The sequence below is a fragment of the Schistocerca gregaria genome, chromosome 2 (genome assembly GCF_023897955.1).
Source record: "Schistocerca gregaria isolate iqSchGreg1 chromosome 2, iqSchGreg1.2, whole genome shotgun sequence".
NCBI classification, from domain to species: Eukaryota; Metazoa; Arthropoda; class Insecta; order Orthoptera; family Acrididae; genus Schistocerca; species Schistocerca gregaria.
In genome coordinates this window covers 306,620,068-306,636,918 of record NC_064921.1, presented here as the reverse complement: position 1 = coordinate 306,636,918, position 16,851 = coordinate 306,620,068, and the positions used below count along the sequence as shown (strand labels likewise).

The window sequence follows — 16,851 nt, the reverse complement described above, 5'->3', positions numbered from 1 at the left end:
AGTCACGTTTATCACAGTTCTGTTGTATGGCCAGTGTCTTATTTTTGGAAAGATAGGTAACTTCTAAACCTGACTTTTCTCAGACTGTGCCCAGGTTCCAGACACACCTGAACTGTATTCCTGAAAACTAGTATGATGGCCCTTTATCCTAAAAATAGCTTTTGATTATGGTCTAGAACAACTGGATCCTTCACCTTCCCACATTATCGCACAGTCCTATTATCTCTGTAACTAATTTTGCCTTTCCCTTTCTATCTCTGTAACTAATTTTGCCTTTCCCTTTCTATGCATGGGCAGCTGTCTCCAGAAGAGTACATAAAAATTCACAGCTTTTTGAAGCTCTGAATTGTAAAACAGGCTGGGACAAATAACAGTGGCCTCGATACAATAGGATGTGAATGTATTCATATAACTGCACCCTGTGACATGCATGCTATGTGTATGCTTGCCATGTGATCAACAGTGGTTCAGAACATAGTACAGACTGGGTCAGTGTGAGCGGAGCAGTGAAAAGGGGACAATGGTTCCCTCAGTGGAGCAATGGGTATTCATTGTGGAAAGTTAGGTAATATCAAAGTCATGGAAATGGAGCAATCAGTTGTTTACTGAGCAGTTTAATGGTGTCAAAGAGAACTATGCAACACTTAGTCCGAAAATGGGATCGGATAGGATCTGTATTGAAAAAGTCAAAAAACATTTCAGGATGTTTCTGCACAACAGAAAATGTAGCTGCAGTTCACTAGAAAATACTTCAGAGTTTTACCAAATCAACCCGATGCCTGTCGCAAGTGACTTGCATATTACGTTGATCACTGTAGATGAATACTCGACCTGAATGAACACATGCATCCCTACCAACTTTTTGTTGTTTGTGCATTTAAACCAGCAGGTACTTCTCAGCTCCTCCAGTTTTGTGAATGGCTGTTCACTGAGATAACAATGACTGACTTGGATATAGCTCTGTTGCTTGTGTCTGATGAAACCTGGTTTCAGCTGAGTGGTTATGTCAACTGGCAGAATCACAGGTTCTGGGTGGTGGAGAACATGCATAACTCCCACCAAATACCATTGCACAATCAGAAGGTTGGTATTTGGTGTGCAGTTTGTGTTCATTATTGGTCCCATTTGTTTCAAAATACACTAACTTCAATGTGTTACACTTCCAGCATTTTGAAGGCATTTGTGGCAGCATTAACGGAGGAGGAAAGCACCTACAGTTACTGTCAAAAGGATGAAACAGCTGCCCATCTAACCATCCAAACCTTGGAGCACGCTTATACAGTTTTCACGCCTGACAGAGCTGTTAGCAGAGATGAGTGCTCACGGCCCTAGCTGGTCACTCAGGTCACGTAATCTGTCAGTGTGATTACTTTGCGTGAAGAGCCCTCATATGTAAGGTGTATCACAACAACCCTCACGGTCTTCAAGAACTGCATCAGTACATTTTGAATGAGACTGCAGCAGTCCAGCTTTGATCGGCCTTCTGCAACTTGCTGACTGGTGCCCAAAAGTGCCACGAGATGAGTAGTGGTCACTTTTAACATCTGCTATACTCAGGTTAGTACCATATTTCTTTTCCTCTGTTGTGTTTCTACCCTGGAACTCTTTTCTCTGCATCACTTTTATTTGCCCCACCCTCTACACTGGTTATTTATTTATTATAATACAATAAGAGTGGCAATCAGGTCTTAGTAAAATTTCTGCAGTGTGACTTTTACAATATAAATTGTGGCATTAAGTTTAAAAAACCTTGAAGTGTTCTCCCTCTATATTGATATATATATTGTCACTGCCTACAATTTTACATTGTGGTTATCTTCTTACAGCTGACTTGTGGCAATATTTACTAATACTGCATTTCATATGGCACTAGCACTTACACAAACAAAGAATGTTTCTTGCTGAGGTTTTCACAGATGGTGTACGCAGGTATTTTCGATGGCTGTCAGCATAAAGTATCAGTATTTTTTTTCCGCCTTGCCATTGGAAGATTCTTTTTTGAGTTTTTATGGCAAGTTTTCATGCAGGATTTTATTTTGTCTGTGTAGTTTGTTTTATCACAGCCAGAGTTTAGTAGCACAAAAAAATTTGATAGCATGTTCACTGGAGCTATTCTTCCACATTTGGTTTGTTTGCAATTTTTGTTCGGCACATGCAAAATTTTCTGTAAATAATTACAAATTAACAACTAGGCTGTTGTCCTGTATATTTCCCTTTCAGCTTTTTTCCATGTTTTGATTTTTTTATTATTATTATTATTACTATTATTATTTTGTTTTGATTCTACCATATTTTTTGTTTGTGGCACTAATATCACATTTACAGCAACTGAAATGTGGCCATCCTCAACCCGCCAAAACAGAGAGATGGGGTTACAGGAAACAGATCTCATCAGTGTTTGAAAAAAAGTCTCCATAACACCTGCTTTATGCAAATTAATTCTGAAATAATGGAGATTATGGAGAAAATTAGTATATTAAGAAAAAGAAGACAGAAAGGAAGAGGATAATTGTGTAATATGTGGGTATTAGCAAATTAAAAACATGTCAATTTAAGGTTTGTGGATAATTTAATTTCTTATATTTACATGTGCAATATACAAAGAATGCTATGCCATCCAAGTAATATTTTAAGTCATACAGAGAGTCCTTTTCTGACAACATTAACACTAAGTATTCTGCAGATCATCTATACACACCTACAGAATGTAATTACTTTAATTTTTGGTATTTCCATGAAGAAAACTAACAGCAGCATGACAACTGATCTTTCCTCTCTTCTCGCTGTCCTTAAACTATTTATTTACACCAATAAGCGAGACATTTAGTGAAACTGAGGAATGTTAGCTTTGGTACATTTCATTAATTACTTTCAGTGGTGCAAACATTACGCTGAGAGGTGTTATTTATACACTAACAAAATATGTCATAAAAATTACATATTTCCTGTACAAAGAATGAAAAACTAGGTATAAAATATAATTGCTATAAATAACATCAGTTGTGAATAAAGATGAAAGTGTCTGATGATAGTGTTAGAACACAAGTAATAAATATGTATGAATACACTGACTGCTAATTCAGCTCATCTACTTTGAAGGAGCCTAATTTGACAGTTTCCACAGGGCTGCTGAAGTCATTGTCCTATATATTAAGCTTTTGTACATACAACAATGCCCATGATAAAACTTAAAGATACAAATTCAAAAACAATCAATCAATCTGCTTTGTAAGAATTCATATTTCATTACACAGTATTTCATTACATGGTCTATTAAAAGTAAAACACAATTTAAAACAAAACACTGCCAGTTAAGTTAAATAAATTTGTATTACTGATTTTTGATATGAAAGTGAAATACATTATTCTTATTAGCATTGGCAGTGCTTCAGAAGGTAAAAAGGACTGTTAAGTCTAAATTACACCAGTATAATCTCGAGGCAGTAAAGAGGGGGCTCACAATGACGTTCAAGGTACAAATATAGCACAAATTTGTTTTTCAATGCGCAGCTAAACACATGCTCACTTACTCATTGATACATTCATCCATTCATAGCGGTTTTCACCTATAAAAAAATTAAACAGGCATTCTTTTACTCATTCATATACACAGGCACTCTACAATATTTTCGCTCTTCCTCTTATTCACAGTCAGAATAATTACATCAAGTTACACTCCACAGAAGGGATGATGGAATCTATAGGGTGAAATCTAGACACCTGCTACTTTGTAGGTTGTGTCACAGACTGTTAATTAATGTAGCTTTCATTCACTGCCTACAGCCATTTTTTTCTATTACACGGGAGAACCATCACCTCCTGTACCATAATTTTTCAATAGTTCCCTCAGACGTGATATTTCCTTGGAAGCTGCTGCTAGGTCTGTCTGGAGCTGGATTTCCTTCTCCTTCAGCCGTTTGATGTCTCTCTGACGTGTCTGAAAGATTTGAATTCAAGTTAATAAAATCTGTAACACACACAAGCTGAAAGAAATTTTTGAAAACTAATGCAACAAATAATAAACAGAAATAGTATTTCATCTTAGGAACATGTTGTTTTTGCTTTAAATAGGAAAGTCACATTGCACTGCACAAATCTACTTTAACATCATCAAAATTTATCAAGTGTAAATAAAAAGTAGAATATTAACTTTCATTTTTGTTCTGACAAACGAAGTGACTGAATAATGGCATTTCAATTCAAAAAACATTTCATTTCTACTCACAACATTCTGTTGGAGGAGATCAAGTTTGTCACATTTGAGGCGAGAAACTTCCTGCCGCAGGGCTTCTCCCTCAACACAAAGACTACATGCCTTGTGGGGTGTTTCTGCAGATGACATGCTCTCTAGCCCAGTGTCACTATCCACATATACTGCTGCATCTAAGTCCACACTATTCAGTGAGGAATCATCGCTTTCTGACATTGTAACCCTGAAGAAAGAGAGAACAGTATTTATAACCACAGTTATAAAGAAACATAACTACAGAATGAAGAGGTCTGATCACAATTATTTCATTATTATAAAATAAAAAATTATCAGGCTTTTATTTCCTCTGCTGAAAAAGCATAAGTTTCATACCCAAACTACATTAATCAACACCTTCTTCCCACTTCCTGGTCTCCAAAATAATTCTTTTACTCATCACAAAACATTTTCAAAGTAACTGAGCCTGTCTTTAACATGGCCATAAACTGAATTATGATTACCAATACATTCATCCCACATATCACAGTCAAATAGCAATGGAGAAGTTACAGCTTACCTGGCACTAGCCATCAAACTAAAACTGATACAAAGTTAACTTTCTGAAGTTCCTAGAGAAGCTGCTAACAGCTACTTTCCCTCAATTCATACTTTTATGCATTCAAAATCCCTGTAGATTCTCTTCCACAGTGAGATTTATGGATCTTGATCTATAAATGGATAAATGAATGAACGAAAGGCAAATTCAGCAACAGATGTCTCTGAGAATAGTCAGTAGTTTGAGGATAAGATGGTATACAGTATTTAAGCCACTTAGGTAATTCTGGCTATTACTGTAATGGATTAAGCAAGAAAGTAATTGAGAACTCCAGTTTAAGTGAAGTACCACAAAAGGACAAATGATCACGAATTCCTAGTAAAATCAAACATTTGAAAACTTGATCAATAATTAGAAGCCAAAGGAATGTTTCAAGTGAGACAGTGAGTGAAAGTAATTTAGACAATGCAAAAGGTCAGTAAGTGCTGAAGTCAAGTCAGTGACACGAAACAACCAGTGTGGTAGAACACATTTCCACAGAGAAAGTTCTGAATGTGAATGCAATTTTGTGGATGAATTCATATCACCTGGTGATGAAGTAGATGTCAAGATAATATCTATTGTGTCACATGATATGATTCACAATAGGGTATCATTTCTTTTTATCTACACAAGTTCACTGGCTGTCTGCATTCCTTTATAGTGGTATCTTGCTGAAGAGAGCAGTAAAAATCAGTTGTGTGTATTGCTGGTACATGATGAGTTTATCACTAGGGTAATGCAAACAACAAGTACTGCTGTGCAAACATTCTAAAATACATGAACCATATAATAAGGTAATGGGTAGTTCAGAAAATCACAGCCCATTTACAGATTGGTTGATCTCTCCAGGCCAAGACGGGTACTTGAGATTTTCAGATAATTCTGAAAAGAGAAGACTAGAGGGATAAGCTGTGTATCTGTATGGTGCACGACATCTGAACAGTCATATCTTCCTCAAACATCAAGGCAACAAGTGACAAAGGAAGAATAGCAACTCTTGAAGTGGAAAAAAATTATTCTTTGGTATCCTCACCCTGCAGAAAATTGTGTAACTTGCAATTAGTAGGCTGCAGGTCAATGGCATGAAGTTAAAAGTACTTACTGAAAAGGAATGTGTGAGGGAATACAACAGTTACAGGGAATTCAACAGTTTTGTTTCACAGTTGCTCCAGATGGTGAACATGCTGAAGAGGACTGGACTGACAGTTTGCAGACTTTTGAAAAGTTAATTCTCCATTAACCAAGGAAAGACTAACAGAAAATACATCTTGTTGAATTTGGAAGCAATTGTTATCATTCGAACATGTGCTTTTTGAAGTAAATATAAAAAAGATTAGGTCTTTTGGTAAAGGCTCAGATATTAACACCATAACAATTATCTGATTTTTATACTTATAGGTAAAATATATGCTGAAAGTATGAAACTGAAACCCAGAAGCTGTTGGGGCAAATGTGTAACTCAGTGATTAACAGCACAGGCCATACAAGGAAATATCTCTGTGTTGATGAAGGCCATTTAGCCACTTTTCTGCCTCCTGGCATCCCCATGGGTGCTGATTTTCTGGTTAATGAAATTTTCAACAATAAGCACACATACAAAAGAAATGTCTTTGCAGAAGCTGGTGAGGTCAGTGGGACATAGGACAATATCAGCAGGTAACAAAAATGGGAATGTTTCAGATGGGCTTGAACAGAGGGTACACAGCATGTGGTAGCTTTATCAACCCAATGAAGAGGCATGTATGATTATAGTTTTATTTCAGGGTTCCTCTTCTTCACGGCTTGATAACAACCACTAAATAAGAACAGAACTCCATGTGTGCACCTAACTTCTTCATTTACTTTCTGATTATTTCTTTAAATTATTGCTTATTAGCTTAGATCACTACTCCTCAACCACTGCTCTGTTTTAGACGATGCTGCTTAGATAGATATACCAGATACACAAAGAAAAAAGTAAACACATTACATTAAATTGAAACAATTGCCAGAAATTGTTATTCTTGCTACTGACATCTGTCTTCTGACTGGTTTGATGCAACCCACCACAAATTCTTCTACTGAACCAACCTCTTCATCTCAGAATAGCACTTGCATCCTAAATCATCAATTACTTGTTGGATGTATTCCAATCTCTGTCTTCCTTTGCAGTTTTTACCCTTCACTACTCTTTCTCTAGTACCATGGAAGTTATTCCCTGGTGTCTCAATGCATCTCCTATCATCCTGTACCTTCTTCTTGTCAGTATTTTCCATACATTCCTTCCCTCATTGAGTCTGTGGAAAACCACCTCATTCCATATATCTCAACCCACCTAATTTTCAACATTCTTCTGTATCACCACCTCTCAAATGCTTCTGTTACCTTCCATTACAGTTTTCCCACTGTCCATGGCTCACTACCATACAATGTAGTATTCCATACATACATACCATCACTAATTAAACACTTGTAACACATCAATCTAATAAATGTTCTCCAATTGCCTTAACCCCATTGTGTTCAATCACCCCCAATCAGCACCTTTCTCTCCTCTCTTGGGATGAAACCTTTAGTTGCTAAGTGTGTTGTTACTTATTTTTGTGTGTTTCCATTGCCTTGACAGAAATGTGTTACCTATGGCTAAGTACTGGCTAACTATCTCTTGATGTGAATTTCTCTACTATTTTTAGGGGAAAAAAATGGAAGATGAATAGAAATAATTTAACTGTAACCACCAAGTACCAGTTGGGAGTTCTAATAAGTTGGTATTTTGCACCAACAGAAAAATAATTTCATATCACTGTGTACTCCACAATTAATACAATAAACTTACAGACTACTGCATTAATAAACAACAATTTTTCAGGGTAAGGTATGTTATGTGTTTTTGGGATATTACGCATCTCTGAAAGTTTCATGGTAGTGTATCTTTTGTGCCATTAGACAGTTCACTATCATCCAAACCCTGTGTTTATGCTGTAGTGGATGAAAAAACACTGTGCTATAAAAATCAAGTATCTAGGAGACATTTGGAAAGGGTATTTGTAGTACATGGGAAAGAAACAGAAACTTTTGGTTTGCTGATAACACTATAATTCTGTATTCTGCCAGTCAGCTAAGGACATGGAAAACCAGTAAAATGGAAGTGGATAGTACCTTGAAAAGAAGCTATAAGAAGAGGTCTGTGCAAATAAGAGAAATACTGTCACCACTACATCCACAAGCACTTTATCAACAACTGCAAGTCTTTTGTCTGCACCTACAAATTAATTTTTTTTTTAAATCACTTTAATCCATTTCGTAACCCAGCAGTCTGATGGCAGGCTTGCTCTTTGCCGGAATTTTCATTTGCTGAAGTCCAACCTTGTAATATACATCCCATTAGCTAAGAATGGAGAGGCTGATTATGACCACATTTAGACACAACATAGCCTCTCATATTATTGACACATATGTTAAGTTACAGTTTCTGTCAAAATTACTGAAACTGATTTTTGTAGATTTTTGCATGAAACATTTCCACAGTACTGGAAGTCAAATGAATCCATAACAAGTTGTCACATACTACATACTGACAATGTTTGTAATGTGATTTCTTTACCAAATGTACATTAATTCACAATAATACTATATCAGGTCAACATGCTATGCTTCTCAGTGTAGTAAGCACTGCAGCAGGTGCTTGTAAATATATTTATGGGAAATGTTGAGGGATTCACTGCCACATGTTATTTATGTCATATGTAAAATGACTCCACCATGTGGAGTGTCATACAGTAGACTGCATCACTTTTTGGCAGATTTTGGTAATTGCATAATTGATAGTTGTTAATGCAAATGCTACAGATACGACTATGACACACATTAGCTGCTGGTGTGAAGGAAACAGGTGGAATGTGTAACTGTCCAGGAAAGTTAAAAGAAAGTCATGTTGCCACATTTAACCCTTACATATTTCAACAGTGTATCTGCCCTCTCGAGCCCACAGAAAGATGCTCAGTCCAGAACAGGTAATAATAATGACTTACAACAATAATAAATATTATTATTGATTGCATGTAAAATAAATGCGTGAGAACCATAATACTACACTAGCTGTAAACTTTTAACCATAAAAGTAAGTATTACCGCACAAAGAATTTTTTTCCAGTATGGATCTACAGCCTTGAAATGCTTAATAAAAGAAAACATGGTCTGTAGTAGGCTATTGTAATTTTCATCACATGTGTGATATTACGTATTAAATATCATAATATCTTATTATTACTGAAGATGTCCACATCCACACTGACCTTAAGTTCTCAAATAGACATCAACAAAAGTAAAACAAGTGTGACAGATTGTAACTGAATTAAATCAGTCATGCTGATGAAACTAGATTTGGAAACCAGGCTCTAAAAGTAACAGACAAATTTCTGCATTCTGGCTGCAAAATAACTGATGGTCACTGAAATAAAGAGGAGAGGAAATGCATACTGGTATTACCGGGAAAATATTTTTTGAAAACGAGAAAATGCCAACATCTAATATAAATTTAAATATTTGGAAATGTTTCATGGAAATATTTGTTTGTATCACAATCATATGCAGAAGGTGACAAGTAGACAATGTACAGTACAGACAAGAAGCAAATAGTTTATGAAATTGGTGCTACAGAAGATGCTTAGATTGGATAATTAATGAAGAAATACTGAAAAAAATCAGCGAGCTAAGAAATGTATGGGATAATTTCACTAAAAGAAGCACTGGGTTGACAAAACACTTTCTGAGGCATCATGGGATGATAATTTGATAATGGAAGGATGTATGAGGGAGGTGGGAGTGGAGGAGGTGGCACAAGCATTTGACTGCAGTGATCAGGTACAAGTGGATGTAGACTGCAATAGTTATACAGAGATGAAGAGACTTTTGCAGGAGAGACTAGTATGGAGTGCTATTTTCAAACAGTTATTGAAACAAAGAACACAACTGCAGCAGAGCCAGATTAACTATAGTTTTTAAAACATATTTTATCAGTATAATCGAGTAAGTTTGTACCTCGTTGGTCTGTGTCCTTGAATGTCTGGACTTGACACTGGAGATGATGGTATACTCTTCTTGCCACCACCACTTCCTTTTGCAATAGACCGTCCACTCTGTGGACAGAAATACACAATCATCATACCCAGGCATAATTATCTATTCCAAAAATATAAATATTTGGTGCTGTTCTATTTAGTCATGAGTGTATTTCCTTTACTGTGCTTTCTCATGTGTAAATTGCAACAATGCCAAAAATCATGAAAGCTGTGCAGCATAACATTGGCTGTGAACATATAAGAGTGCATTTTTTAATTCAAAAATAAAAAAGTAAATTATTGTATAGCATCATTTTCATAGCACTCTGTTGTATCCACTAAGACAGAACAAAAATTAAAGTAGAGGAATCCAAGAAGTAAAGTCATTAATGCAGAACTCCTTTCATCAGTATGATCATTACAGAGCAGATTGCATCATCTGTGTAATTCAGCTCCATTAATTTTCATTACAGTCAGCTCACATGGAGGACATTCTCCCCAAGTATACAATACAAAGATTCCTACAGTTTCTACCTTGCTTCTTAGATACCTCCTGCACTATGCAAAATTAGCAAAAGTCATGCTGCATGCATTCCAAATCACAAAAATTAAAATGGGATATAATATTCTATGTGAACTCTACTTATCAAAACAAAACTTACTACAAGATGGGCCATGCTAAAAAATAAAATACAAATTAAATTTTGCAACTCTGAAATATTCTACTGCATCTAATATTTGGAAATTCCATTTTGCAAATCCTGAAAGCATGTTATTTCAATGAGTAGTTTCATGTACTTGTGGCTATTTGATTATCTAATTTGTTTCCAGTTTAGCCAACAGAAAGTGACAATTATGCACATGTCTTATACATACTGATATGGAAACATGCATTTTGTATGGATTGTGACTGAGGACAGAATCATCACATGAGCAACAGAAGCATGCAATGAAGCAGCTCAGCCAAGTTTGAATAAGTTGTTTTCAGCAGGCAATTTATACCACAGTTCCAACTGGGAACTATTTCATAGATGGTAAAAACAATTTCCTGTAATAAATTACTGCCGTTGTACAACTTGTATAATCTTCACATCATATTAACTTTTTATGAAAAAAATGTGAAAATATTGCGTTGAAGCTATAGTTCTAGGATACGTGGGGCTTCCCACATTATTCATCCGTACTGATTGAAATTATTAACATAGTACAGACAGCTAGTTTGTCACTTTCATACATACTAAAATATTTTAATTGCTGAACCATACCTTGCCTACATTCATAACTAGTAAATAACACTGTAACCAAAGGATGTTTTTTTATGTGGAGTAGGCAACATACCACGAGCACGAGCCCAAAGACTCTCAGTTGTAATTTATTTATTCCAATGAAAGTAAATTTCCAAGCAGCTGTAGTTTTTATATTATTGTGATGTTCATTTCATCTAAGTACAATCAGTTTCAAGACAATATTGTTTCCAAGGCAATATTGGTTCATTTTCAAGTACCTGTCAGGCATTCTTCAAGAATCAAATGCCATAAGTACTGCAATTGTCATTCTGTCAAGGGAGTCACCTGTAATGCATCTGCCACAGCACAGCGTGGAGGGTGCTGGACATGAATTATCAGATTGTGTTACAGATGCATTAGAAGCTTCTCCCTTGATGGAATGACTATTATGGTACAATGAAAAATCTGGGATGGAATGTAACACTATTACAAAAATGATAGTCGCTACTCACGATATAGTGGGGGTGCTGAGTCGCAGATAGGCACAACAGAAATAATATCACAAAATAAACCTACACACACACACACACACACACACACACACACACACACACACACACACACACACACACACACGACCAGACAGACAGACTCTGTAGTCTGGCTTCAGCTGCCAGAGACTCTCTGTGTGTGTGTGTGTGTGTGTGTGTGTGTGTGTGTGTGTGTGTGTGTGTGTGTGTGTGAGTGTTGTCCATTTTTGACAAAGACCTTGTCCGCCGAAAGCTTATTTTGTGATAGTCTTTTGGTTTGTGCTTATCTGTGACTCAGCACCTCCACTATATGGGGAGTAGCAACTATCCTTTTCATAATATTGTTATGGTGATTGCGGCGTAAGTTTCATGGAGCACCCCTAACAGTTACTTGAAGATTAGACAACATTGTTTTGAAATTGATTTTACATACATGAAACAAAAATCAAAATAATAGTTAAAAAATACACCTGTAAGGAATTTCAGTTTCACTAGAACAAGGAATAATTATTCTCGTAGCTGATGATATGGCTTAGTTAATCAGCTGTTACGTGAAATACAGATTGCAGTAAACAGCCTAATTTTCCATTTCATTTCCGTGGTGGTCCATATTTGTCTCACAACATCTTTCAAAACAGAAGTGTTTGGTAACAAAACAGTTGTACATATCATATTGCTGACATGGAGAAACACTTGCAACTAACGATACAAACTGTGAGAAAGTAGATTAGTATATATGCCACAGGGATTTTATCATCAAATGAGCATTAAAACTACTGCTGTTTTGTTCAGAGGTCTTTTACCTCAGATGTTAAACCTTATTTGCAATGAATTAGTGGCAATACACTTGTGTTACCCAACTCCACAATACACACAAGTTTTCATTTGCAATTCCTGTTCTGGCTGTAAACTGCCAGACTATGCACATAATGTGCAAAAAAGTATATGTAGGTTTAGCTCAGACAACAGATTAAAACAATATCCAGCAACATTGTCTGGAACTGTTGACTGAAACTACTAAACATGTTTTTCAATCTGTCATTATTCATGTACAGGAAGCTACATAGTTACAACTTGCACATGTAGTAAGGAATGTGTCCTTTAGACTGGTGACACGTTAAGATTTTTTTTTTTTTTTTGGGGGGGGGGGGGGGATGGGAGGAAAGGACTCCCTAATGATCCATATATCTCGTGTAGCATATTTGAATTCCCTATATTGTAACGAAATGTTTGCTACAACTGTCATTTCAGGCTCTTTGAGGTGCACCAAATCAATGAGAAACTTTGCGTCTTTTTGATACCCAAAATACAAAGGGTCTCAATTATGGTGATTATTGTTGATTCTATATGACTTTCATATCTGTTATTATTATGGTGGTGCAACACTTTATTGATTAATCAAATTTAGTTTTAAGTTAAGTTCTTCCAAGGTTGCAGAAGTTATTCAACATGCTTCATTTATGTTGTTAGTATTATAAACAAATACATTAGGATCTGTTTCTACCTATATGGGCTTGTCAGTAGGTCATGCAAAAACAAAAGATTTTTAGGTATTATTTAAACTGCAGAATATTTATTACAAAACTGCATTTTATTTTCTCTCTTTATTAGAAAAATACAAAGGCACTCCTGAAGATTTAAATTTCTTGACATAAAAAAAGGATTATTCTGAAAGAAAAAAAAACATGCTTGTTACTTAGTTTTGTTACATTTACTAGACCACATTAGTAATTTGAGATGAGGATGTCTATATTTAGGGTTACAGTATGAGGGTTAGTGCAGCCAAGCCTGTTCCGTCACCATAGTGCTCTTTGGCTCACCAAAGGTGTGGCCGTCTCGGGTATCGAGGGTGGTGGTTGCGACACTGTCTGCTTCTTGTACCCGGCCGTGATCAGGTTATTATCGACACTCTGGCTACGCACCCTGGCGATCAACGCCTTGCGCACAGTGTCGATGAAACGGCTGCCTGCTCCACCCCCATCAGACTTTGGGGTGTCGGGTGCTGATGTCGGTGACTCTTCTGCTCCGAGGAACTCTCTTGTCTTTTCACGTAGCTTGTCTGTCAGTGCCTGCAGTAGTGAAGATCGGGTTCGCAGCTGCAAAAGACAATACTTGTTACTTTTGACCTAAATGTTAAAATAAATCTGTGGTTTCAAAGAAAATTTTACATATTGGGAGAAAGTACAATATTCCTCTTCAAAAATTATTTTTGCTAAATGATTTTTTAAAGTTACATTAATTGTCTTCTTCTTTTATCCTTTTTAATTTCTTTAGTCACATATTGTCCACATGTAGATGGGGCAACAATTCTGCTCACCAACAGCAAGAGAGTCACACACACAGAGATAATTACATGAAACACCAGCTTTCCCTGGCAGAAGAGAGGAATTTGGTGAAGAAACAAAAATTAAATTAAACAGAGAAAGCCAAAACCTATTTATTCTCTCCTTAATGTCAGTAAAGCCTTGTTTCCACCTATGATCTCCCCCCCCCCCCCCCCCCTCTCTTGACAGATGGAGAAACCTTTGATTCTCAGACCAGTTGACTGGCTGTCTGTGTGTACATGGTGTATCATCACTTGCTAATTAGAAAAATTTATAATGAAAGTTTCATTCACATCCTATTTTTGGGGTTTTATCCTTTATGGATGATTGTGTAGTACAATGCCTTTTGTCAGTGTAATTCCTTGTCTCATACTACAAAAAATACAATATTTAATTCTCAGCCAGTACTGTCTTAGGAAGCCATTCTGCAATAGGTTCATTAATCTCCAGTACCTTACCAAAGCCTGAGGTGGGTGGCAACTTGTTTAATGCTCTTTCTGCATCCACCTAATTACATTATGAGCCTTCAATGTCATTTCTAATACCACAATTAAGAACTAAACATAAAATGATACATGTCTAATCTCAACTGAAACTAGGTTGTAAAGAACACTGAGCATCCTCAGTTATGTCAGCCATTGTTCCAGCAAGTAGCAACCTTGCAGGTGCAGTAAATGATGGACACTGCAACTCCCAGTTATTTATTTTTGACAGTATTGTTTCTCCTTTACCTCCACATAATGCATCGATAATAACTCTTATCCTTTGTCAGACTACATTCAATACCATAATGCTAAAATCTGAAAGATTTAATACTTTGTGAAGTACTCAACACCTGTGTGTGTACAATGTACAATGGAAATTTGGGCTTTTCTGAAAAATTGCTCTCACCTCAAGTTTAGCAAATTTTTCTGCCTTGTAGCAAGCATTCTCTGCATTTATCAGCTTAGTAAGGAGAAATTCCTTGAATTCTGGTCCCTTCTTAAAAACAGCTGGGCTTGGTAAAGTTGGTCCAAAGAAGGGTACATCATCTCTGGCTGTGACACTAACTTTGTACCTGCAACGAAATGTGACTGAGTAAAGTATTTTATCGTGGGTTAAGGTAATGTTTTCATACTATAAACTAAGCAATTGATAACTGAATTTATTCAGATTGTCTATTGTCTCCCACCACTTTTTTTGAGGGTATATGAACACAGTGATCAAACACTCATCAAAGACATCATAAAAACATTAGAAAAATTCTATATGCTAAGAAATAGGGCCTCAAGCCAAACAGGAGACTCGGTAGGTATCTAAAAACATTCTGTGTACAAGTTGTGATCAAAAATTAATAGGAATTTCTGTTCTTCTTAAAGAATCTTTATTTATTCATCAACATCAAATTTTTCGCTTACAAAGATATCCCCATCACGTATAATACACTTGTGCCACCACTTTTTCCAATCTTGGAAACACTTATGGCACTCAATTTTCATTATGTTGTTCATCTCCTTCAGCAGTTCAGTTTTTATCTTATCAATGCTGGAAAAATAACGTCCTTTCATGGTTCCCTTCAGCCTCCGGATTAGAAGGAATTCGCAGGAGGCCATGTCTGGCAAATAAGGTGTCTGAGACAAGGTAATCATGAACAAGCTCTGAGATGTGAAAGGGAGCATTATAATTATGCAATTTCCATGAGTAGTTTTGCTGCAGTTCTAATTGTTTTCCTCGCATTGCTTCATGCAAATAGCACATAACTTTCAGGTAGTGTTTCTTATTGACTGTACAACCATAAGGCAAGAACTCATGATGCACTATCCCACTGTAATTGAAGAAAACAATGAGAAGAACCTTCTATATGTGATCAAATTGTCATTTTTTTCACCCTTGGCTCCTTAGGTAGTTCACACTGGTACAATTGGGCCTTGGTTTTGACATCATGTTTTGTCACCTGTTACAATCTTCTGTAGAAGCTCTGGATCATCATTGATCTCATTCAGCAATTCCTAAGTGATGTCTATGCACTGTCATTTTTTGTCAAAACTCAACAATTTCAAAATAAACTTTGCTACTACATATTTTGTACCCATATGCTTGGCATGAGCCACAGGATATGCCAACAGCATCAACCACCTCTCTGATGGTGACGTAGCTTAGGGCAGTTGTTGTCTTCTATGTCTTCTCGACCCTCTTTGTGGTTTTACTCCTTCATAAATTCTTGTCTTACCCATAAAAGATTCGCCAAAAGCCACACTCAACATTTTGATTGCAGTGCTGCATGTTACTCCATATTTTAAGCAAAATTTAATGCAAATTATTTGATCCATCTTTTTCACAAGTAAAAATTTGCTGGGCACTCAAAAACACAACACTGTCAGCAATAAAAGAAATATTCAAAACAGCTGAAAATGCAATCATACATTAGGAAAATGTGTACCAACAAGATAAGAAAAATTGAAAATCAAATTTTAAAGCACACAAAAATAAAAAAGTCCCAGTTATTTTTTGCTCACACCTCATACGTGTAAAGGACGATCTTTCAAAAGGAAATGTTCAGTTGTTTTAACAGAACTTATTTGATGAAACACATTTACAGCAACATATAATGAAATAAAAATCTTGAAATGGCCTCACCTTGTATTTGGGCTGTTGGGATCCAATACCTGCACAACAATATATGCATGTAGGAAATGTGAAGCAATCATATCTGGAGAAAATGGTGTATTGGACTCCTGGAATACTATTGCAACTATGTCATTACCTGAAACAAAGAAAACAATGCTGCATTTTACTCCATTTACATTTAAATATCTATTCCAGCCGCATTTACATGAAGCATTTATAATAGTGTTGCATTTAGTAAATGTAATATAATATTAGTTCTTGAGGCTGATTACCAATTTCAAATATTCATTATCCATGCGGCGTAAGATCTCTCAATAAATTGTGAGAGTTTTAGCTTG

The 16,851-nt window shown here is 36.1% G+C and overlaps 1 protein-coding gene across 1 annotated transcript in view; it reads right to left on the bottom strand.

Moving 5' to 3' along the window:
* Positions 1–2,550: 2,550 nt before the first annotated feature.
* Positions 2,551–16,851, bottom strand: part of LOC126336930 (rap1 GTPase-activating protein 1) — an 824,097-nt gene continuing 809,796 nt past the window's right edge. Inside the window, exons 8-13 of the mRNA XM_050001102.1 lie at positions 16,523–16,649; positions 14,798–14,963; positions 13,403–13,678; positions 9,807–9,904; positions 4,226–4,433; positions 2,551–3,937 (exon numbers count right to left, since the gene is read on the bottom strand). Of these exons, the coding sequence (XP_049857059.1) occupies positions 3,797–3,937; positions 4,226–4,433; positions 9,807–9,904; positions 13,403–13,678; positions 14,798–14,963; positions 16,523–16,649 (1,016 nt within the window). The 3' untranslated portion in view covers positions 2,551–3,796. The remainder of the gene's footprint in view (positions 3,938–4,225; positions 4,434–9,806; positions 9,905–13,402; positions 13,679–14,797; positions 14,964–16,522; positions 16,650–16,851) is intronic.